Source organism: Leucopleurus acutus (assembly GCF_964270905.1).
Source record: "Leucopleurus acutus genome assembly, chromosome: 10".
Lineage (NCBI taxonomy): Eukaryota > Metazoa > Chordata > Mammalia > Artiodactyla > Delphinidae > Leucopleurus > Leucopleurus acutus.
Window position 1 is genome coordinate 46,025,630 of NC_139153.1, and position 24,604 is coordinate 46,050,233.

General features: G+C 47.8%; 1 protein-coding gene across 1 annotated transcript; it reads right to left on the bottom strand.

The window, feature by feature from the left end:
* Window positions 1-5,005: 5,005 nt before the first annotated feature.
* Window positions 5,006-8,645, bottom strand: CCK (cholecystokinin; the record flags this gene model as incomplete). Its single annotated transcript, XM_082848114.1, has 2 exons — window positions 5,006-5,139; window positions 8,432-8,645. The coding sequence occupies 2 exons, from the start codon at window positions 8,643-8,645 to the stop codon at window positions 5,006-5,008; spliced, it is 348 nt and encodes a 115-aa protein (XP_082704240.1).
* Window positions 8,646-24,604: the final 15,959 nt, after the last annotated feature.

Sequence of the window (24,604 nt, forward strand, 5' to 3'; positions counted from 1 at the left end):
GTGGACCAATGTCCTGAAGTTGGCTCTCCCACAGCAGAGGCTCAGGCCTGACATCAGGCCGGAGCACCAAGACCCTGTCAGCCACATGGCTCAGTAAGAAAGGGAGAAAAAAAGAAAGAAAAAAAATTATTATAATAAAAAAAAAAATTTTAAAAACGAAGAGAGCGACCAAACCAATAAACAAATCCACCAATGATAACAAGTGCTAAAAACTATACTAAGATAAACATAAAAATCAGAAACAAATCAGTCATGGACAGCAGACCCCAAGCCTACAGTTGCTCCCAAAGTCCACCGGCTCAATTTTAGGATGATTAGTTGTCTACTCCACAGATGCATGTACATCAAGTTGATTGTGGGGATTTAATCTGCTGCTCCTGAGGCTGCAGAGAAATTACCCTTTCTCTTTTTTGTTCGCACAGCTCCTGGGGTTCAGCTTTGGTTTTGGCCCCAAGATCTGTTCCAAGACAGAATGGGGTTAGAGCCGCGGCTGATTAGAGCTCTCTTGCTCACTCATGCTGGGGGGTGTGGGGTACGGTAGTTATAATTGGAATGCGGGGCAAGCCTGTGGCGGCAGAGGCCAGCATGACATTGCAACAGCCTGAGGTGCACCGTGAATTCTCCCAGGGAACTTGTCGCTGGATCACAGGACCCTGGCAGTGGCGGGCTACACAGGCTCCCGGGGGTGTGTGGATAGTGACCTGTGCTTGCACACAGGCTTCTTGGTGGCTGCAGGAGGTGAAATGCTCCTTAGCGTTTCATGCCCGTCTCTGGTGTCCGAGCTGATAGCCGCGGCTCGCGCCCATCTCTGGAGCTCGTTTAGGCAGTGCTCTGCCTTCTGTGGGCAGACAGGGAAGGAATCCCCTCTCCTCGCGCACCCTGAAACAATGGTCTCTTGCCTCTTAGGCAGCTCCAGACTTTTTCCCGGAGTCCCTCCCGGCTAGCCGTGGCGCACTAGCCCCCTTCAGGCTGTGTTCACGCAGCCAACCCCAGTCCTCTCCCTGGGATCTGACCTCCGAAGCCCGGAGCCTCAGCCCCCAGCCCCACCCGCCCCGGCGGGTGAGCAGACAGGCCTCTCGGGCTGGTGAGTGCCGGTCGGCACCGATCCTCTGTGCGGGAATCTCTCTGCTTTGCCCTTTGCACCCCTGTTGCTGAGCTCTCCTCCGAGGCTCCGAAGCTTCCCCGCTCCGCCACCCGCAGTCTCCGCCTGCGAAGGGGCTTCCTAGTATGTGAAAACCTTTCCTCCTTCACAGCTCCCTCCCACTGGTGCAGGTCCCATCCCTATTCTTTTGTCTCTGTTTTTTCTTTTGCCCTACCCAGGTACGTGGGGATTTGCTTGCCTTTTGGGAAGTCTGAGGTCTTTTGCGAGCGTTCAGTAGGTGTTCTGTAGGAGTTGTTCCACGTGTAGATGTATTTCTGATGTATTTGTGAGGAGGAAGGTGATCTCCACGTCTTACTCCTCTGCTATCTTGAAGGTCCCCCCTGGTTTTGCTTTTTAAGTTGATCTATCAGGGGGCAATATTTTTTGTAACATGTTATAATGATAAGTTACAGAAAAAAATAAAATTAAAAAATCCAAAATGCAAGACCAACTTCTTAATTACTGGATTCAACAGACATTAAATTACATTTCCAAAGTACATTACATGCACTCATTGGAACTTAACATTTTTAATAACTTGGAATTGTTTTTCAGTTCAGCTTTCCTCCGCTCAAATCTGGAAAGCGTGAGGCGCTCACTAATTAGAGGTAACCATAGCTACCAAGTTATCTTTAAAATACATCTAAGATTTCCTTTTTTTTTTTTTTTCCTTGGTTTTAATTCTACAAAAAGCATTTCATTTGTCGGTGGTTCTTGTTCTCTTTTCAGTTTCATTGAGTGATTTTCCAAGCTCTGGAGCCTTTTGGCAGTCATATTCAAGTTCCAACGTTAAGATAAAATAAATCACCCATTCTTAGAATAAACAGTCTGCGGGCCTGAATTATCTGGTTTTAAAATTTCAGCTGACTAGGTGGGTTAACCAGCAGCTTGGCAGAGAGAATCCTGCAGATTTCAACGTGTTTCTCTATGGAGAGAAGCTGGCACCCACAGGAGTGGTTGTTTTAAAAAACTGTCCACTTGAGGGCATTGTCATCTTCTGTAGAGGAGGAATCGATGCCCATTTCTTCAGTTAGCTAAGTTACTGAGTATGAAGAATTTCACTGATACCCAGATTCCAATGCTGCAGTGATGATTAGATGTCTCTTTGAGACTGGCTCCTGGGGCAGCTGCCCAGCTGTCTTGCCCCTTAATTCAGCCAGCTCTGCTGCTCTCTCCCAGCCTCTGAATATTACCTGCCATCATTCTTGGAACATTATACTGTGCTTTTGTGAATCTCCCACTGGCGTTCTTGGTTGCTGTACCTGCCACATCAGTATAGTGCCTGACACACAGGTGCGCTTCCCTGAGTGTTGTCGGGCTAGTGAAGAGCTTGTAACAGTCCACACGAGGTGATGCCAGAGAGCAGCTGAATCCTTTCCAGAATGGAACTTGGAAAAAGATCAAACACTTTGAGTCACTCTGGCTACAGTCCAGAGGTGTTAGGGCAGGTAAGGCTCGAACTCTTGCCAATTCTGCCTGCTTCCATGTGCCCAGACCAACATGTGAGCCGTGGAAAGGAAAGGTAGAGAAGTTGTTAGTCTTGGAGCTTAGATTAGATGTAACATCCCACTTGTCACTAATCCCATTTGTGCTGTCTTGGGATTTTCCAAACCAGAAGCCTCTTGGGAGTCACAGTAAAGGATTCAAAATTAAGAGAATAAAATAAGCCACCCAATCTTAGAGAATAGGCTGGTGCTGTGAATAACTGGGTTTTTAAATTTCAGCACACCTGAGATAATATTTCATCAAGATCCTAGAATTTCAGCGGAAACTCCCAGGCCCTGGTGGGCAGAGAGGAGGCAGGGACAGTCCCTGAAGGCTATGAGTGGGGTCTTTCTTGAGCCTAACACAGCTGAGGACCAGAAGTGGGGTCTGGACCACAGACACCTCCAGGAGATGCCCCTTAGTTCTGGCTCGAGGAGTGAAAAAGGGAATTCCTAATGGCCAGAGAGCATGAATATTCCCTGTTTTTTTCTTTCTTCTCTTTCTTCCATGCCACAGCCCCCAGGCAAACACACAGCTGCTGTGGTAGCAGTCAGTCACGAGCCTGGCCAGGGCCAAAACTCTAAGGAAGGGGAAACTTGCTCTTGGATCAGAGGAGCTGTGATCCCAAGAGGGTGGAGTCAATCCCCATTGCTTTTTTTCTCTCTCTATTCTTCTGTTACTTGGAGCTGAACATGGGCCCAAACGTGGCAGTGTGTGGCAGAATAGGGTAACCAGAGCCCCAAGTTTTTGGGTGGAGGACCAAAAAGGGGAGCCCCAGGGAACTGGAAAGTACTGGGGAGATTGTAGAAAGGGAGTAGCTCAGGAAAGCAACCCCAAATAGTCCTTCATGAACTCCAGGGCTCACCCCAAGCCATGCATACGTGAATCTGGTCCTAATTAGCATATCAAAGACTTTGAGAACTAAAGTAACACATAGACCACCATCAGCTTCCCAGACTGGTCACTGGGTGGTGCCCAACTGATATGGAACCAAGCAGCAGTATGCCTTCCTTGAAAACTGAACTGACCACCGTTCTTTCCAATGTCTGTCCCCTTTGGGGCTGCATGTCCTGTTGTATTGGGCCACCTGCGGCCTTTGCTGGATAAAACCCTGGGTTCCTGGGGGCCTCAGCCAGGAGGTACAGAAAAGCTGCTGTGTGATGGCTGGTGTTAGATGATCCCTGGACATCCCTTTGGACTAGTTCTCTCTGCTGATCCCGGCAGAGACCCAATAGAGGGAGTGGCCCACGAAAAGAGAGCTTCTGCTCTGGGTAACTACCAGATCCCCCAGAACATGCCCGGCAATACATCTCTGGAATACAGTGAGACCCAAGGGGTTGTAATCACAGACTCTTTTCTATACTGTCGTGACTCCCAAGTGTGGTCCAGGACCAGATATTACCTGGGGGCTTGCTTAGACCACAGCCCAGAACTGCTTAGTCAGAATGTGCAGTTCATCAAGATTTCCAGGTGACTCATACCCACTCCAGAGTCTGAGAAGTGCTAGAGCGATGGAGGTCACGCTAACCTAGGAGCCATATGCCCACAAGTCTGTGAATTTCTTTAGCTGGGGAACCACGGGCTAGTCACTTTCATCTCTCAGAGTCCGTTTCCTCATTTGTAAAAGGACAATAACCTCTGTGCCACAGGGCCATGGAGAGGTCCAATACATATAAAAGTGCCGACCAGCGCTGCCCCATTATTTGTTTAAAGGCCAAGAGCACCCCCAGAGAAACCCTGGTGTGGGATGGAGCTGACAGAGAAAACCCCGTGGGGATGGGCTGATGGAAACCTCCATCTCCAGCTGCCTCTCTGGGATTCACCCAGACAAACGAGTAGCACTATAAGCTGGGCAGGGTTTTTTTTGCAATGGTGCCCGACTGGGGCCCAGGGCCCAGGGCTGACACAGAAGGCCCTTTCACTAGCTACCTGGCCTGAAGTAGAGAAGCCAGCTCTATGCCTGACCCTCATTTCTCAAGCCCTTTCTGGGACCATCTACCACAGGGATTCCTCCTTGGGACGCATACATCAGGAATCCCTCCTTGAATGTTCTGAGGATTAAAGGACCCTTTGCCCTCGGTAGAAACAGGGAATAAGGGGCAGAATGAAATCACTTTAATAGCATCGCAACACTTTAAGAACGGGGAGCGTGGGTCACAGATGAGGGAAACATTTTGTCTTCCACTTGTACATTTGTGCTAAGGTGCATGGTTACATTGGACAACGTTACAGACAAATTTTTCACATTGAACACTTAATAAATAGATACTTTAAATGTCAGACGTCAGAGACAACGAGTTATGAGCGTGATTGTTTTCTTATTCTGCCTCCTCTGAGTCAGGAGTTTGCCTCCTGTTGTGCTGATGAAGGCTGGGTCTTCTAGGAGGTGTATTCATACTCCTCGGCACTGCGCCGGCCGAAATCCATCCAGCCAGTGTAGTCCCGGTCACTTATCCTGTGGCTGGGGTCCAGGCTCTGCAGGTTCTTGATTACAGACATTCGGCCAGAAGGAGCTACAAGGGGCAGAGAGGAAGGAAACGGGACCATTATATCTAAGAGCATCACATGTTCAGTTTGTAAAGGAAAACAATAGAAAAGGCCAGACAATACATAACACGTACCTTCTGAAAGGTATCAAAGAGGTATCAAGATAGTGGGACTGCTGGGCCAAAATCTAAGCGAGGAGAGGGACCCATGTCTGTTTAACTGGAGACAGGGTAGTCTTTTCTAGTCGTGGGTGTGGTTTGCGATCTGTATGAATTTAGGTGAATTCATTCACTCTCACCTTTCACAGCTGGGACCTGCCTAGGTTTTTCTACTCCTAGGGGTGTTTTCCCTCATGTAGCTGGCTCTCAGCAGGTGCTAACCCAGGATTTCCCCAGTACTACCCACTTCCAAAGTTTACACCTTAATATCCCTGAGCCTGCCTGACCCTTTTTTTTTTTGCGTTATGCGGGCCTCTCACTGTTGCGGCCTCTCCCATTGCAGAGCACAGGCTCCGGACGCGCAGGCTCAGCGGCCACGGCTCACGGACCCAACCGCTCCGCGGCTCGCGGGATCCTCCCGGACCGGGGCACGAACCCGCGTCCCCTGCATCGTCAGGCGGACTCCCAACCACTGCGCCACCAGGGAAGCCCCCCGACTCTTTTTAAGGTAATGCAATTACGATATTTTGATGTTAGGATGTTTTTTTAAAAATGGAATCCAGTCCCACTGCTAGATAAATACTGTTTTAAAATTATTAATTTGAAAGCTACCTTCTCTTTTAAAAAAATGGTATTGAGAAAAAGGCACACCATCGGATTAAAATCTCAGCACCTCAGTAACACTCAAAGAAGGGTGGGCAGAACAAAGTGGTAATTTAATTCAGCCATTTTGACCAAAATGCAATAACTGAACCTGAAATGGGCCCTTAGGGATGGGAGTTAAGTTCTTAGGAACAGGGTGAGTCCAGGAATGATTCGCGTTGAGTGGATAGGGCCATGATGAGGCATGTGACGGTCCTGGCCTACGGATCACACGGAGTGGTCTCCTGGGTAGGAAGTGAGTATCATGCCTTCTCTTATACAACCTAAGGGCCAAGAAAGGTCCCTCAGGGACCTCGACAGGCAAAGCCCAGGTGGCTTCAAGGGCAGAGGGGTGGAGGAGCACTCGATGGTGCCTATTGTATTGGGAGTCACCGTGGTCCCACAGCTGACATTGAGCTCTTCTGTACAAGGCTGCCCTTGCCAACTCCTGCCCACAGGCTGCATCGAGTCAGACCATGGCTTATTCATTGATGACAGTGCAGAAGCAGGTATTCTCTCTTGTTGGATAATCAAATAAAGCTAGCTAAATTAACAACCAGAAACAACTCTACAGAGCAGGTTATATCCCCACCCTTTCTTCTTCTCCCCTCTCTCTTCCCCCACCCCCCGCTCCATTAATTCCCAGCTTTGGAACTAAGCATCACCCCAGCACATTCCAGCCCCTTTGCAGGTATCCCCAGTCTACGCAGAGGAAAAACAGCCCCTGCTGTTTAATTGTTCAACAACTTTCAGGTGAAATATTAGTCCTTGCATTCAGCCAAACTCTCAGACCCAGTTATCTGTGCACAGTCACACGGCAATATGCCCCATCCTCCTGCCTGTTGCTGCTGACGTACACATGGTTCTGTGCGTTTACCAGGGTCCTCACTCACTTAGTGGACATAGAGTAGGCACTTACACCTGACTTACACAATTGAAGGTCCGGGCTCCTTGAAATTTTAAATCTCGTAAAATGGACAGTACAGCTGGGAAGCTGAATGAAGGGCAGGACTTGAGTAGACTGTCAACCCTGATGCTGCCTAGATGTGCTACCTCATGTAGGTCACTCAGTCTTCCAGAATCCCAGCTTCCACACTGACACAAGGAGGATAATAAACCTTACTGTGCAGGGCTGTTGTGAGGATGAAGAGAGACAATACAGATGTAGCACTGGGCTTTGCTGGACTTGGGGCAGATGTACACTAACAGAATTGCTTCTCCTCAGATCATGGAAAGCTCTACAGACAGTTTCTAATGATAAACTCTTGAGCACTCCCCAAAGGGTGCGTTTTCTTGTTTGGAATCTTTAAGCATAATATATACTATAGTTGAGTAAATATTCACTGTCATCTCAAAATGTGTAAAACAGTCAAAGAAACTCTATAGATGTAGATTCTTATTTCTAGTTCATATTTGTCAAATAGAAGAGCATGATTATTTTCTAGTTACTGCTGATCCTGGGTGTTGGCAGCTAAAGTTCCAAGTGACGGGTATTCCTATATGAGTTTGTGTGTCACGGCAGGCTGAAGGCAAAGGGCTGAGAAGAGGCACCAGGAAGGACCTTCCAGCTAAGATCTGTGGTTTAAAGCCACTGTCGAGTGTCAGTTCTAGGGAAATCATCTGGTAATTGGCTTTTTTACCCACAACTGTTTCTGGTGGATCTTTCTTGAAGGTATGAAGGGGCTTCCAGATTATGGTCAATGAAAAGCCTACGATATTTCAGACTGGCTGCAATTCAACCCATATCCAAGGACAGATACTAAACTACTTTCAGGCAGACAAACAGCAGGCACCCCCCCAAATTTTCAGATGTTCTCTGTCATCTGACTAGTATTTCCACATCTTTCCGTTTAATTAGCAGGAAAGCAACATAGAAGATGGTAGTTGGGACAATTTCCCAATGAGAGGATGAAATATAACACATCATCTTCTATTCTTTCCTTCTGAAATCCCCTGGTAAAAAGGTCCCTTCTCACCTTCATATGGAATTATAGGAGATTCTGGAGAGCCAAGCCCTTTATTTTCTCCCCATCTCATCAAGCCATGAGTTAAATTTCAAATCCAGGTCGTGGCACAACAGCAGGTTAAGAGAGCCTCATGGGAATGGAGCCCACCCCTACCCCTCCCAGCAGCTGTGGTTTATTGTCCAGCTGTGTTGGTCCAGTTTAAAATACCGCTCCCCAGTCAGTGTGTTCGCCATCAGTATCACTGTGGATAAAGGTGGTAGGAAAAAATCTGCCCCAGTCCAAATCATGATTTCCAGGAATTCTAGAGATGAATTAGCCTCCCTCTGAATCTCAGAAAGACCCGGAAGGGGCCGAGGGGAACCCACCCTCATGCCCTTTTTACAGATGAGATAGCCAGGCCCAGGAAGGGGACAGGGCTGTCCATATGCCACTCAGCTACTGAGCTGCTGAAGCACCTTATTCCTGGAGAAAGACTTTGAGGCTGAGAAAAGTGTGGCTTGTTTAGCTCCTGCTGGAGGCAGAAGGGAGAGACAGGGAGGCGGCCTGCGTACCTTTCCGAGACTGCTGGATGTACCTGGCCAGCAGCGCGCCCAGGTGCGCTCGGGATTCGTCGTCCACTCTCCGCACGGCCCTCAGCTGCCTCCGCGGGGCTTCGTCCTCCTGCTGCGCCCAGGGGCCCGCGGGGTCCGCGGGAGGCACGGGCTGCGCCAGGGCGCCCGCCGCCAGGACAGCCATCAGCACGCACAGGCACAAGCCACCGTTCATGGCTGCGGGGAGCAGAGGGGAGGGGACGTGAACGAAAAGGTGGGTCCTCCGCGGGCTCTCGCGGAGGGTCGGGCCCTCGAGGTACGGAGAAGGGGGCTCAGTCCAAACGCGCGGGGCTCGGGACCCGCCAGGCAGGTGCAAGCACGAGGGAGCCGTGACCCCAGCGCGCGCGTCCGGGCTCACCGCGCTCGTCTTTGGGGGGAACCACAGCCGGGGCTGGGCAATGGTGCAGGGGAAGGAGAGAGAGACCCTGTCCTCTGCCCTGTTTAGCAGAAGGAATGTCTTCTGTTTTCCTTTAGTTTGAGGAAGTGTTACAGACTGTCGTCTCTCTTCTCCTAACTGGAAAAGCAAGAGATTAAAGATAAGTGAAAATTATCCTAAAGAGAAGACTCTGTGGGAGAAATGAGACCCTTGAGGAATAGTAGCACCTTTCCAGAGAGCTAAGAAGCTTCCAACAGGGAAATAAATGGTGAAAAACCAAGAAGCACGGTTTAAGATGTGGCAGCAATAAATAAAAGCCACATCTTTCAAGTTTCTTCAAGGTGTACATGGGAACTGGCAATAAGCCACTATGCAAAGCACAGGCAGATTTTTTTTTAAAAGAAAGTCAGAAATCTGCGCTCAGTCATCGGGCTTCAGCCAAGCACCGCTGCATTTTAGATCCAGAGAAAACACGCACGTTTCTATCCCCCAAAGACTTGAATTTCCCTGCAGTATTCAGAAAAGGAATTTAAATATTAAAACCTCTCGGTAGTTTATTTGAAAAGATTGCAAAGTAGACTGCCCCGATGTGTAACATCTAGCAAATCGCAATTTACATGCTAATCCGAGCCAACAGACAGATACTCCCGGCGTTGCCTGCGCGAGAGAAGAGCAAAGCCGGCGAGCAGAAGTCCCTAAAGCAGCTCTACCCACCCGCACGGTCCTTTCTGACTGCAAGAAATGTCTTTCGAGCTGTCGGAAAGAAGACACAGAAAACAGAAAAATGAAACGGAAGGGGCACAAAAGTGAAGACACCCTTCTTCACTTGGATGAAGGACACTTGGCACCTGGATCCCCCAAAGCGGGGAACCTACCTTCGGAACAGGACACGACCGGCTTCGCGTTCCGGCCAGAGCAGCGGGGGAGCCGAGCCAAGTTCCTGGTAGGCGGGCAGGAGGCTGCCTCTTAAATAGCCCCGCCCGAGCCGTTGGCCAGTCATCTATTTACCCAGCGCTGACGCAGCCGGGTAGCGACACGTGCTCAGAGGGCGGCAACCGGGGCGACAAAAGATTGAGGTGGCTGCCGGGAGAGCGGGGGCAATGGCCCAGCGGAGCCGGGTGAACCTGGCCCTGGCGGGGTGTCCGGCGTCAGCCCTGTCTCTGTCGGGAGAGCTTCCTCCCCAAGCCGGGCCCACCCCCTCTCCCTTGCCCATTCCAGCTCGAAGCTCCCCCTCTCAGGGCGGGAGACCTAGGAATGGGGACCCTCCTCCGGGATGGAGAAGCTGCCCGCGCGCCTATAGTCCGCTCGGGGGACCAGAGGGGCCAGAAGGGAAACTGGGGGTGGGGTGGAGGGGACGCTAGACCAGGCTGGGTGTCAGCAAAGTGTAATTCTGAGATGGAGGGAGTGTCGGCCCCGCTTGGAGCATGCCAAGCAGCTCTGGTCTTTTGACCCGAGAGTGGGCTTCCTCCGGGGGGGAGGGAAGAGGGGTCTTCACTTTGTTCTCAGCCGCATGAAAAGCCCTCGAAGTTCTCCAGGATTCCGAGGGCAAGGGTTCCCGGGTCAGTGAAAGGGCTCGGCTACGGCTGGCTGTTGGCGTCCTGGGCCCCGATTCACATAGCTGTAAAATGAGGATGACACCGCTGGGCTTTGCCTGGAGTTTGGGAAAGGGCTGTGTTTTCTTCCGAGCGGAGCTACCTCCTGCCCGCGGTGGCCGCGGCTCCTTGTGGCCAAGTGGCGTCAGCGAGTGTCCCCCAAATCCTCCCAGTCCCCATTCCCCTCTGACATCGGCATCCGCCACTCCCACCTTCCCTGAGTACCCGAGCTCTCACACCTGGCCCGGTCCCCGCCGGCTTTGAAATAAGGACCTCGCCCCTCGTCACTCCACCACCTGGTAGGGACACGGGTGGCGCCGCGGCCGCTGTGCGCCCTTCCCTGCGCGGTCGCGGCCCTGGCTCCGTAGCTAGGCGACCCCCAGCTAGTGCGCCGTAGGGGTCTACATCCACCTCCGCCTTGAAGCCGTTTGGGTTAGAGTCCGCTAGTTGGTGCTCCAGTTCGCCGCGTCCTGCAAAAGTCACTGCCAACCCCGTTTCACCGTCGGCAACCTAGGCGCGAACAGGAGCAGCGCCTGGCCGAGGCTCCTCCACAGACCCCTGGAGCCTCAGCGCACCGAGGCCTTCCAGCCTGGGACTTGGGGGTCGCCACCCATCCCTCGTCCCCTCCCGGGGTCCTCCACTCCTCCCCCTTTTTTCCCTCCCGGAGAAAGATTTGGAAGTGATTCTTTCAAAATGGGAATCTGTACTCAGCTCCCGGGACGGTGGGACTGTAGGGATCGAGGTGGGTGGGGAGCCGGCGGGGGGCAGGGAGCTTGGCGGGGAGCCGCCTCTTGTTGCCGTCCCCCTTTCTAAACTCTAGAAGCTGCTGCATTTCTGCAATCTAAAGGCAACATTTTTGAAACAGAGCTGCAGATTAGATGTTTTCCAGTGGTTTTCCCACGAGGCTGCTGTGTAGTTCAGTTGGGGAAACTCGTTTGATTTGTGACTGTGGCCAAGAAGTGTCTGAGAACACAAAAGTTGTTATAGAGCATAATTACCTAAGGCAGGGGCCCCCAGTCCCCGGGCTGCGGACCGCTAACGGTCCGCGGCCTGTTAGGGGACCCGCCGCAGAGCAGGAGGTGAGTGGCGGGTGGTGGGCGGGCTGGTGAAGTTTCATCTGCTGCTCCCCATGGCTCCCCATCGCTGGCATTACCGCCTGAACCGTCACTCGCATTACTGCGTGAAACATCCGCCCACCCCTACCCCCGTCTGTGGAAAAATTGTCTTCCAGTAAACCGGTACCTGGTGCCAAAAATGTTGGGGACCGCTGACCTAAGGGGCTTGTTGAAACACCTCCCAGAGTCTCTGATTCAAGTAGGTCTGAGGTAGAGCCCAGGAATCTGCATTTCTAACAGGTTCCTTAATGCTGCTGGTGGTGCTTCCCTGACCACACTTAGAGACCCACTGCTGTAGACTTTCCTTAGGGTAAGCCAGTTACTGAATTCCCTTCCCTCCATCCATTTAGTTAACATTTATTGAACAATTTTCCTTGTGTCTTGTCTGTCCTCTCCTCATTTCCTCACTTCTGGTATCTGGGATCATCTCCCAAATAAACCACCTGCCCCCAAGCTTTTGTCTAATTTCAGGATAATACTACTGAAGATACCAACTGTCTATCAGGCACTGTTGGGTTACAACAGAGAGAAAAACAGGCAAAATCCCTGCACTTATGGTGCTTCCATTCTAGTTGGGGAGACAGATAATAAGCAAGAAAAATATTAGCAGGTGCAGTAGGTGATGGATGGTCCCAAATGCTTAGGAGAAAAGTAGAGCCGGGCGAGGCTGTGAGGGGGGCTGGGCAGGGTATCTGCATGAACACGTGCAAACCCCTGCTTGAGGTCCCTCTGTGAGGGTCTTTGACATGTAGACCTCACTGCTCGTGTTAAGGTGAAATGGTTTTTCTTCTCAGTACGAATAAAGACCAGGGGAGTTGTAATGGAATTTTACCTTGTTTGGAGGTTCTTTTTCTATTTTCCCAAGTGTGAGATGGCAATTAAATTTTACCCTTGTCTCAGGAAAGGAATAGAAAAGGGCGGAGCCCTCTCTGTTGCCCCCACCCCAGCCCCAGCCAACCTCTTATCACTGAGTGAGACTCACAGCTGGGACTCAGATGCCCCATGATGTGGAAGGTCCCTAGCTTCATGCAGGGAACTGAAAGGGTGGGAACCATATCCAGATGTGTCATTGGAGAGAGTAGAGGTGAGAGAAAACCTATGACTGTTTATTGGTTTGGAATCTAGAAATTTCCATCTGATTGTGGTGAAAATAATTTTAGTGAGGTCCCATTCAGAGTTGGGGAGGCATCCCCAAAAGCAGTCCCTGAAACAGGAATATCATCGTTTCCAGGTAGTATCTCAAAGACGTGGGAAGTATCTCAAAGATATATGTCCATTTTGCTTTTGTACAGAACTTAGTGGAATTTCCAGGGACCTACTAGAGACTCCTACTTTATTATTCATGGAATTTAAACTTGTTACAGTGATCCCCATTTAAAGGAGGTCAGGAGAATGTTTGCTGTGATTAGAAATGTGTTTGAAGGCTTCTGTTTGGGATCTTGAATTTTTTTCTCTTAACCTTGTATTAGAAATGCCATTATTTGCCCTGGAATTTTCCAAAGACCCACATAGCCAATGTCATCTGCCATTACATGAAGCAATTTGACAGAAAAGAAAGAAGTAGCTGTGGTCATGGTGAACAGTTTCCTGTTCCTAATGATGAGTTCCCTCAGAGTCTCTTGTCTTAGTTCAGATGTTCACAGAAGCAAGGCTGAGACAAGCACCTGGGTGCAGGGAGATTACTTGGGAGTGATCTCAAGGAAGCAGGAGTGAAGGAGCAGGGAAGAGACAGAAGAAAATCAAGTGCACGTTAATGAGGGGGTTACTGCTGTGGACTCAATCCCGCTGAGGTCTCTGTGAGATAACCCAAGGCACACACATCCTAACCAGCACTCCCGAGCCTGGGAGGAGAGCAGTTGCTCAGTAGATGTTTAACTGAACTCTTCATCTATACGAACATCTCATCTGCCAGTACGCCAGAGGACGGGAGCCATGATTTATTCTCCCAATGCAAGAATGAACCCGGACACATGCTAAGTGATCAATACATGTTCACTGAGGAAACAACTCTTAGTTTAGTTGACTGGATTTACAAGACATATAGCGGTGACTGAAAAGCCATTGGTTGGCCCTTGGTGGGTCATGGACTCCCAGATAGCCACAGGAATTGCTTGTAACACCATTTCTTTCAGCCATGGATGTAAGAGCCACCAGAAATGGGAGGTCGCCTCCTGAACAGGGGACAGGAAAGAGGAGAGGTCATCTCCCAGCCCATTGATCCCCACATGCAGAATGAGCCTTTGCTTTTCAAGCTAATACTGAAAAGCCAACAGGAATTGTAGTTGCCGGGGAAACCATCCACCAGTGTCTCCAGGCCTGTCTTTTGGGTCACTTTCCTTTGTAGAAGTTTTAAGAGCAGCCTCTATGGCCATAATTGGGAAAAGTTAATGAACAGGGAGACTTAAATTCTTTGAGGGGCAGTCTGAAGTCTTTGAGGTCCTGCTGATCCAGATTCCCTCTGAAGCGGGCCCCTCATAGCAGAGGACAAGCAAGTGTCCCTGCAATGTCCCAGCCTCCAGCAGAGACACGTCCCACCTACCACCCTGGCTGCTGGTCAATGGCGGCTGTTTCCCCTACTCCAAATTAATGCTTGAGGACACAGCTGTTCCTAGACAGCCTTATCAGGGAAGGCTCTTAATTTTACAAATTAAAGTGGTTTGAATAGGTATTAAATGCACATAATTCAAAAATTTAAAGGTAGAAAAGGGTATATAGTTAAAACTAAGTCTCCCCCTCGCCCCTGTCCTTCCCTAGAAGCAAGGACTGCTTCTAGTTTCTAGTGAATTCTTCCACAGAGAGTCCACGGGCATACAAGCAAATCAATTAAGTGTCAAACACACACACACACACACAGACACACACACACACACACACACATAATTCCTACTTGGAAGCACATAATACGTAATGTTCTCTGCTTTACTTTTTTCACTTAAAATCTATATTGGAGGTCACTTTGTATTGTTGGCATAATTCTACCTCAGTTTCTATAGAACATTCCACTGGATGGATGTGCCTTAATTCATCTAGCCAGTGCCCTACTGATAAAAATTTAAATAGTTTCCAATATGTTCCAATTATAACTGAGGCTCCTTGAATATATACCATTCTGCTCATGCACACTTTTACCTTTGGGATGAATTCTTAGAGGTGGAGTTGCTGAATTAAAGAGTATGTACACTTAAACTTTTGGTAAATATTGCCAAGTTACCCTTGGGGCAGTTGTCCGCACCTGTCAGTAGGGCAGCATGTTTATCTTTTCTTGCTTATTAATGCTTCAGCTCCAGCTTCTTGGCCACCTCCTCACTGCCTGAGAACACTAGGTCTGAGCTGGTGGAGAGCTGACCCCACTGAACCCACTGGGTTTTATCTTCGGGTCACCGTTCTGTTTGAGTTCCTGTGGCCTGTGCATGTAGGGGGCAAAGGGTGGGTGATACTTCTCAATGCGGCAGATACTGCTCTCTAGGTGACATTTTGGAAATTTATGAGGAATTTTTGGGTGAGCACAGTAATAGGCAGTGCCAACTGGCATTTGGTGGGAGGGGGCCAGGAGGCAGGGTGTCTGACAACCTGCTGGACGGACAAGCACATGATGTTGGATGACCCCCGGTGATTCATGTGGGTGAAAATCTTATCTATAATTATTCAAGCCTAGAAGCTCCTCCTCACCAAGCTACTGACCATTGGGCCTGACCACGGCATCCCATTTGCACTAGCTTCTCCTGGACAAGCCTGAGACCTGAGGGTGGAAAGGGAGATGTCAGATTTCAGCGCAGAGATGGGCAGAGCCAGCTGAGGTGCTCCAGAGGTTCAGGGTTTTAGGAGAAGCAAGTTTGGGGCTACTTTGCCTAGGGATGATGTTGAGCAATGTGCAGAGGGCGTGTCGACGGGAAAGGGAGCAAAAGGAAAAGAGAAAATCATTCAGCGCTAAAAAAAAGAAGAGGGAATTTAACCATGAAAGTAAAAGTTCTGTTTAGATTTTCACGACATCCATTCCTTAAGGAATGGCAGGAACCTGCAGCCTGTGCGGAAATTGGCAGCCTGGAAATGAGGGATCTGTGCATAGATTTTCCTAGCACCCATGATGATGAGGGAAGGAAGGGGTTTGTTTATCCCATTCTGAGACTTCCCTGGAGACGCTGGCAACAGACAGGCCTCCAGCTGAGCGGGGAGCGTCAGGGTGCTGGGCCCAGGGTCGCCGAGGACGTGCAGAGGAGTGAGAATATGATGGTGGCTGCCAGATTGGGTTTCTTATGTAAGTTTCTAGAGCTTGGAGTGGGGAGGAAAAAGAGACTCAGTCTTTAAGCAAGAATGTTGGCTTATATTTTGAGTCCCTTAGTTTGGGACTCCCTGTAAACAGACCCTGAGACAAAGTCCAGATGCAGGTGGTGTGTTTGGGAGGGCATCCCAGGAAGCTGAACTGAGAAGGTGGGGAAGAGAGAAAAGTAGATACAACATGGGTTAAAGAACAGGTTACTGGGACTTCCCTGGTGACGCAGTGGTTAAGAATCCGCCTGCCAATGCAGGGGACACTGGTTCGATCCTTAGTCTGGGAAGATCCCACGTGCTGTGGAGCAACTAAGCCCATGTGCCACAACTACTGAAGCCCGTGCATCTAGAGCCCATGCTCCACAAGAGAAGCCACCACAGTGAGAAGGCTGCACACCGCAACAAAGAGTAGCCCCTGCTCGCCACAACTAGGGAAAGCCCACATGCAGCAACGAAGACAGAATGCAGCCAAAAATAAATACAATTTAAAAAATAATAATAAAGCAAACAATGTCTTAAAAAAAAAGAAAAAAAGAACAGGCTACTGCTGGGGCCCACTGGGGTTCAAAGAAGCTGTATAGAAATCACTTCAGAATTTTCCCACTAGAGCGTTAATCCATGACTCCTATGTCCTATTGTTTGAGGGTTTCTGTAGCAAGTGTGAAAGAGGGAGACCTAACAGGCAGAGAAGAGAGATGCAGGTATTCGGCATGGGAAGCCATCAGCTGGTACAGGAAGTGTCCCCCACAGCTGTAGGTGAATTCAGGGAGGCAGAGGGGATATCAGGCGAGACATCAACAGCGGCTCCTGCAGCCCCTAAGTGCAAGTCTCAGGAAAGACCCCATTACATTCTTGAACTGTGAAAACACACAAATCTCCCTATTTTCTTCTTGTTTGGGGGGGAACATGTGCACCAATGTGTACAAATATTTTGACCTGGAGAAATGTTCAAGGAATATGTCCTCTTTCATGGTGGGCGCTGTTCTCTTTCTTCTCTGACCCTGGGAACTTCATAGTGAAAATGGTATTAGTTCTGAGTCTCAGGTCTCACACCCACTGTCTGTGTCACGCAGAGCAAGCCACTTTGGTTTCATGACCCTGCGTTTGCACAACCAACCAAGGTGGGGAGAAATCACTTCCTAGAAGGATGTAAACCGTCAAGGGGATAAACCTTAGCCATGTGAGGTGAGGGCTCGGGGACAAGAAAACTCGCACCTCCAGCCCTTTTCCACATTCAGCAATTTGGGGAACAAAAATATTGACCTCAGAATGAGACACTGAGTAGGACACGGCCCCTGGAAGGGAAGAGCAGAGGTGAGAGGAATCTTGGGAGTTTTTCAGATCCAGGGCTCCTGAGTTCTATCAGTTACTTGGAGAACAGCAGCTCCACTGATGTCAAAGTGACAGAGAACAGCACTCAAGTCCACTGAAACCGTCAAGTTTTAGGAGGTTTATTCTGGGCTCCCTGGGGACGACCCCTTGTATAACAAGATGCTAATTTTAACGGGAAATCATGGATGCAGAGAGCAGGAGTGAACGTGTAGCTATTTCTTGGCAACCCTAATTGCCGCAAGAGTTGCCAGGCTGCTAAAGGCATTCGCCTGTGCTGTACACACAGCTGGGAAATCAGAAGCGAGGAGCTGGGTTTGTTACCAGCCAAAACCCTGGAACTCACAAGGCAATCTGCTCTCCTTGAGAAGGTACAGATGGGTCTCAAGGATTTGTCTGGAGAAATGCTATTGATTTCTTGGCTGTGGTCGTGTTTCTTTTTCTTCTGCCCATAACAATTTGCTTTCTTGCTTTAAAAAGGCCCATGCAATAGGCACTGTGATTGGAAAGAACTTGCCTTCACAGACCAGGCTCTCACGTATTAGTGTAGGTGCTTCATCACGTGCCATGGGTGCCCTGCCCATGTCTCTTTAGCACTTACTTTCCTGTGTGGGTTGCTCTGACTTCCAGCTCCCAGCCCCCATGACTCTTTGCCGGAGTGCTGTCTCTCGTAGAGCGGAACCTGCTTCAAGGGCTAAGGAATGAATGCCCCGAGGAGCAGCCCTCAACCAGCAACTAGTGGGGAGTGGTGACCACATACCTCAGCTCTCTCATGCTGACCCATGTTCCATGCTGGCTTCATAGGTCCCTAGCACAGTTCAGCCCTAATGGCCCTTGGTGGTATCATGCTCAGTAATGCACCCTTTATTGGCTGCCTTCCCTGACTTGTCTCACTTCCTTATTTCCATCCCTGTGCTTCCTGGGATCACCTCCCACATTAACCGCTTGCCCTCAAAGTCTTTGCTTAGGGTCTACTTCTGCAAAAACCCAAACTGCAATGGTTGAATTTTCAGCTTCCATCAACCTGAGTCATATTCCAGGGTTAAATGTATTCCTCCTGCTTATTACCCCTGTCCATGGGCTATAAACTTCTGCTGGCTATGTGGCTAAGAGACCTGCACAGTCCTGGGATGCTGTGGTTAGTAGGGTGTCGTGCTGGCTTTGAAGAGTCTACTTCTCCCAGGCATCAGGGGCTGACGTGTAGATGTGAACACGAGGGTTTATCTTGGCAGGTTGCAGAAGCTTCCTTTTGCGCAAGTTGGCAAAGCATTTGCTGAATACTTCATGGCCCCTAATCCACAGAGGTGGCCTCAATCCAGCATCCAGACTTTCATGCTTTCTTAGGACCATCAAACCACGGGGTAACTCCCAGGTATATATTTCCTTGAGTCTGAATGCCATGTTTTGGACTAATCATTCTCCACGTGGAGTCCGTGGATCCATCCCCTACTTCACACTCATCAGGGATGCCTATGAAAAAGGCAGACTCGGGGTCTCCTCTCAGACCTACTGCATCAGAACCTCTGGAGATGAGTTAGATGTCTGCTTTTTTAACAAGTTCCTGAAATGTCTTGGCTGGGTTTCCCAGAGGCCGATCTGCGTGATGCAGCAGGCAGTGTTCTCAGGGAAGACTGGTCGAAGAGTGAGGGAAGCAAGACAGGGATGGGGAAGCCAAGGCAGGGTGTGATCCCAGAGAAATCCCACACAGGATGGCCTCCACTTGATCCTCAGGGAAGCTCTGGCATTTAAGTTATATCTCAGTGATGTCCCTCCTTGAGGCAAGGGGGCTGAGCTTTCATAGCTGCACCCGTCAGTCATTGGCTGAGGGCGGTGTGGGCACTTCCGGTTTTCTGTAGGTGCAGGCAGAAACTCCAGTAGCCCCAGCACAGCCCTGTACATAAAATCACAAGTGGAAGCCATTAGAAGCAACAAAACTGATCCACCTTGGCAGAACACAGACCGTGTCCACGTATCTGTTGATTCTTATTTGAAATCGGGATCTTGGACTAGAATTAACTCCATGGAGTGGAGATGGTGATAGGAGTCGGGCGGGGGATGGAGGGTGCTTTGGGGAGTGTGGTTGGGTCAGACAATTCCAGATGGGCTTGGCTCTCCAAGCCAGCTCCTTTCGAGATCTCTCCACCACTGAGATGTGCAAATGTGCCTGATCAGTCTTCCTGGTTGTCTAATGGGTAACTTTTAATGTACAAGCATGCACACATGCCATTAGAGTAAACATAATTGGATGAAACCTTCAAAGGTTTTTCTCCCTTTTGTCTGCTGGAAGGGAAAGAGGAGGCCCAGGGCTCTTTTGTCAAGTTCCTTCCCTCCCCACAGATACTGCAAAGGACATCCCAATGCCTTATGGGGTTTCACAGTGGAGAGGTGGGTGTAATTACTTGAACAATAGGAGAGAGTCACTTCAATGGCTGTATTTTTAAGCAGATGCCTTGGTGTCAAGCACTAAGACTGTCCTGGGAAAACCAGGCTTATTATTATTTCTTTTGGGTGGGGGAGGGGTTATGTCCACATAAAATAAATATATTTTTGAATCATAATGAAAAGAAAGTGAAGAAAAAGATTTTGACAAAATTCAACACCCATTTATGATAAAAACTCTCCAGAAAGTGGGCATAGAGGGAACCTACCTCAACATAATAAAGGCCATATACGACAAACCCACAGCAAACATCATTCTCAATGGTGAAAAACTGAAAGCATTTCCACTAAGGTCAGGAACAAGACAAGGATGTTCACTCTCGTCACTATTATTCAACATAGTTTTGGAAGTCCTAGCCACGGCAATCAGAGAAGAAAAAGGAATCCAAATTGGAAAAGAAGAAGTAAAACTGTCACTGTTTGCAGATGACATGATACTATACATAGAGAATCCTAAAGATGCCACCAGAAAACTAGTAGAGCTAATCAATGAATTTGGTAAATTTGCAGGATACAAAATTAATGCACAGAAATCTCTTGCATTCCTATACACTAACAACGAAAGATCAGAAAGAGAAATTAAGGAAACAATCCCATTCACCACTGCAACAAAAAGAATAAAATACCTAGGGTTAAACCTACATGAGGACGTAAAAGACCTGTACTCAGAAAACTATAAGACACTGATGAAAGAAATCAAAGATGACACAAACAGATGGAGAGATATACCATGTTCTTGGATTGGAAGAATCAGTATTGTGAAAATGACTGTACTACCCCAAGCAATCTACAGATTCAGTGCAATCCCTATCAAATTACCAATGGCATTTTTTACAGAACTAGAACAAAAAATCTTAAAATTTGAACAGCCAAAGCAATCTTGAGGGGAAAAAACAGAGCTGGAGGAATGAGACTCCCTGACTTCAGACTATACTACAAAGCTATAGTAATCAAGACAATATGGTACTGGCACAAAAACAGAAATATAGATCAATGGAACAGGATAGAAAGCCCAGAGATAAACCCACACACCTATGGTCAACTAATCTATGACAAAGGAGGCAAGGATATACAAGGGAGAAAAGACAGCCTCTTCAATAAGTGGTACTGGGAAAACTGGACAGCTACATGTAAAAGAATGAAGTTAGAACACTTCCTAACACGATACACAACAATAAACTCAAAATGGATTAAAGACCTAAATGCAAGACCAGACACTATAAAACTCTTAGAGGAAAATATAGGCAGAACACTTTATGATATAAATCACAACAAGATCCTTTTTGACCCACCTCTTAGAGTGATGCAAATAAAAACAAAAATAAACAAATGGGACCTAATGAAACTTCAAAGCTTTTGCACAGCAAAGGAAACCCTAAACAAGACCAAAAGACAACCCTCCAAATGGGAGAAAATATTTGCAAATGAAACAACGGACAAAGGATTAATCTCCAAAATATATAAACAGCTCATGCAGCTCAATATTAAAAAAACAAGCAACCCAATCAAAAAATGGGCAGAAAACCTAAATAAACATTTCTCCAAAGAAGACATACAGATGGCCAAGAGGCACATGAAAAGCTGCTCAACATCACTAATTATTAGAGAAATGCAAATCAAAACTACGAGGTATCACCTCACACCAGTCAGAATGGGCATCATCAGAAAATCTACAAACAACAAATGCTGGAGAGGGTGTGGAGAAAAGGGAACCCTCTTGCACTGTTGGTGGGAATGTACACTGATACATCCATTATGGAGAACAGTATGGAGGTTCCTTAAAAAACTAAAAATAGAATTACCATATGACCCAGCAATCCCACTACTGGGCATATACCCAGAGAAATTCAAAAAGACACATGCACCCCAACGTTCATTGCAGCACTATTTACAGTAGCCAAGTCATGGAAGCAACCTAAATGCCCATCAACAGAGGAAAGGATAAAGAAGATGTGGTACATATATGCAATGGAATATTACTCAGCCATAAAAAGGAACGAAATTGGGTCATTTGTAGAGACGTGGATGAACCTAGAGACTGTCACACAGAGTGAAGTAAGTCAGAAAGAGAAAAACAAATATTGTATATTAACGCATATATGTGGAATCTAGAAAAATGGTATTGGTGAACCGGTTTGCAGGGCAGAAATAGAGACACAGATGTAGAGAACAAAGGTATGGACACCAAGGGGGGAAATCGGGGGCGGGGGTGGTGGTGGGATGAATTGGGAGATTGGGATTGACATATATACACTAATATGTATAAAATAGGTAACTAATAAAAAAAAGAAAAGAAAGTGAGAGCAGATAAATTTAGGAGAGGAGGCAAGGAGGATGCCAGGAGCTTCTGGACCTTGTTCCCACCCTCACACACATTTCTGTTTGTTCCTCAGAGCAGCCACTTCTCAAGAACACTCCTCAGAAGGGCTTGACATTGAGATCAGTGAAGCCTCTCTGTAGCTAGAACCTGATCACCACTGCAAATGAAAACATGCTCTTCCTTTCGGGGAAAATTTACAGAGTAGAACTTTATATAGGGCAGTGACCAAAATTGTCTGATGGTTTGTTGTCCAATCTGGAAGGTTTTGACAGTGGAAATTCTGGCTGCTGGATTATTTCATGTCTGTCAGGGCTTAGAAGCTCTGAGTTTTCTGGGTCAAATCAAAGGTGATTTTTTTCTCTCTCTCAGTCTATAGTTCAGGTTCTCATGGGCTCATACTGGGGCTGTTATCATAGCCTCTAACACTCCCCCCTCCTTCGCTTCCTTCCAATATCAATTGCTGCATAACAAATCACCCCAAAACTAGCTTTTTCTGGCAGTGACCTCCACATCCCCCTGCCTCTACAGTTTCCCCACCTGCATCTATCCTCTGTCTGTGTGAGATCTGGGGCCAAACCAGAATAAGGGCATCTAAAGAAAAATATTTCTCTGACCAGGTGTCCCCCATTTTAAGCCTGGATTCTCTCCTTCTTCTTGGTTAGCTGAAATTTACAATTACCTTTCCCACTTGGAGCCAAAATGTGGCCCAAGAACACCTGGGGGCATATTCTCCTACCCCCTCTTAAGGCTAACATTAGCTTAAGGGACTGAGTAAGTACTGGAGAGCTGGTAATCTTCACTTTGGGGATGGTGGCAAACCAGGTATGGACCAAGCCAGTTGTGTTTGGAAAATGGGGTACCAGCTGCGCTTTTCCCCATCCTCTGGGATAGGACACCTACTGCCAATAGTGGGCTCGCTGTGCAATCAGAGGTGTGAGTTTAGCATTAATTCCTCACCTTGTTAGACAGTCCCTTGGATGGAGCACGATTTTTCATTGAGATGGCAGGTTATAATCAGAAGGGGGATCTTAGTTCCCCCATCAGGGATCGAACCTGCACCCCCTGCAGTGGAAGCGCAGAGGCTTATCCACTGGACCACCAGGTAAGTCCCTGTTTATCATATTTTATCAATTCTAAGATGTAGATATTTTTTCACATTTTAACATTTGAAATCAGGCATCTCACAACTGCTGGAGACTAGATTGCTGTACTTGTTCACATTGATATCGCTTCACCTAAGTAATGGCATTGTTGCGTGTTGAGTTTAAACACTATTTTCATGTCTTTCATAAGGTTACGCTACAATTTGGCATCAAAATAAAAGGTTTTTCTGTGTTTCTTTTACACAGAAACAGCAGTAAGACCTAGATATATTGTCAGTGAAGCAAATATTCATTGTTGGAGAAATGATTGCAATTCCATATTTTCTCAGCAAACGATAGTCAAGGGCTTAAAGTCATCCTGAAATCTCTGTCCTCATACACTGCTCCAACCAAGCCTAAGCTATTATTTTTTTTCTCTACTTGGCAATCAGGATACAGAACAGGGCAGAGGAAAGGACACAGGCATGCAGGGTTTTTTCTTTTCTGCTTTTTCTGAGTGGAATAACTTTGCAGGAGGACAAGTCCCTTCCCTTAGGTATGAAGCTAGGACTGGTTGAATGCCCACTCACATCATGGAGGCACTGGGTTCCCACAGAGGATCCTCATGGGAATGGAGCCCATATGTGGTAATCAGAATACCTCCTTGCTAGGTAGGAATGCACAGGTCAAATAATCATGGTACCCACCTCACCACATATTTGTGTGTGCACGTGCAGGAACACACACACACACACACACACACACACACACACCTTTCTCTTTCCCTTCCCCTTTTGTTGTCCTAGTTGTGTTGACGAGGAAGTAGCTCATACATCAGAGTCAGGAGAAAGGAGATGCAATTGTGCATGGATTTAAGAAAAGCATTTGATAAAAACACAATTCTTAGCATAGCACAGAATGACATCAAATGTGTATAAATTCACATTTCAGGAGGTCTGGATAACCTTCCTTTGTATATAGCACAAGTGTCATTTTATTAGTGTAGTCTGTTTAAAAATGCAGTTCTAAAAAGCTGTCCTAGGTTTTGGGGAAAGAAAGAAATTTGAGGAACATTTTCTGGTGTGTCTTCCTACTAAAATGGTCTGATTATTTCTACCTGCCCTTTAGGGAATAGACTTGGAGAGATTAGAGTACTTGTCCGAGGCCACAGAGCCAACAGATGGCGAAGCAGGGACCAGGGAAATGGGGGGTCAATGGTAAAAGTAGAAGCTTTAGCACAAGGTAGACTTGCTTTCAAATCACAGAAATATCAGCTAAAATTTCCTTTCTCTTACGTGGAATAGCACTGAATAAGGGAGGGGGAGAAAGAACCTCAAATTACAGACTTTCTGAGAACAGAAACCTCAGGCACATAATAGAAGATGATTACAGGTGCCCCTTTCCTCCATGAATGTCATCACTATATGTCTAAGTCTTCCAGGTCAAGGCCAAGAAAAATGACATTTCATTCATCATCACTTCTGCCCCTCTGAGCTACTTCTTCTCTGTGAAGGTCAGGTTTTTCTGTGCTCTGAATGAATCGCAAGCCGACATCGTTTTCTTACTGTGAATGGGGAGGGCAGTCCAATAGCCTTTCCTCCTGCTGCAGAAG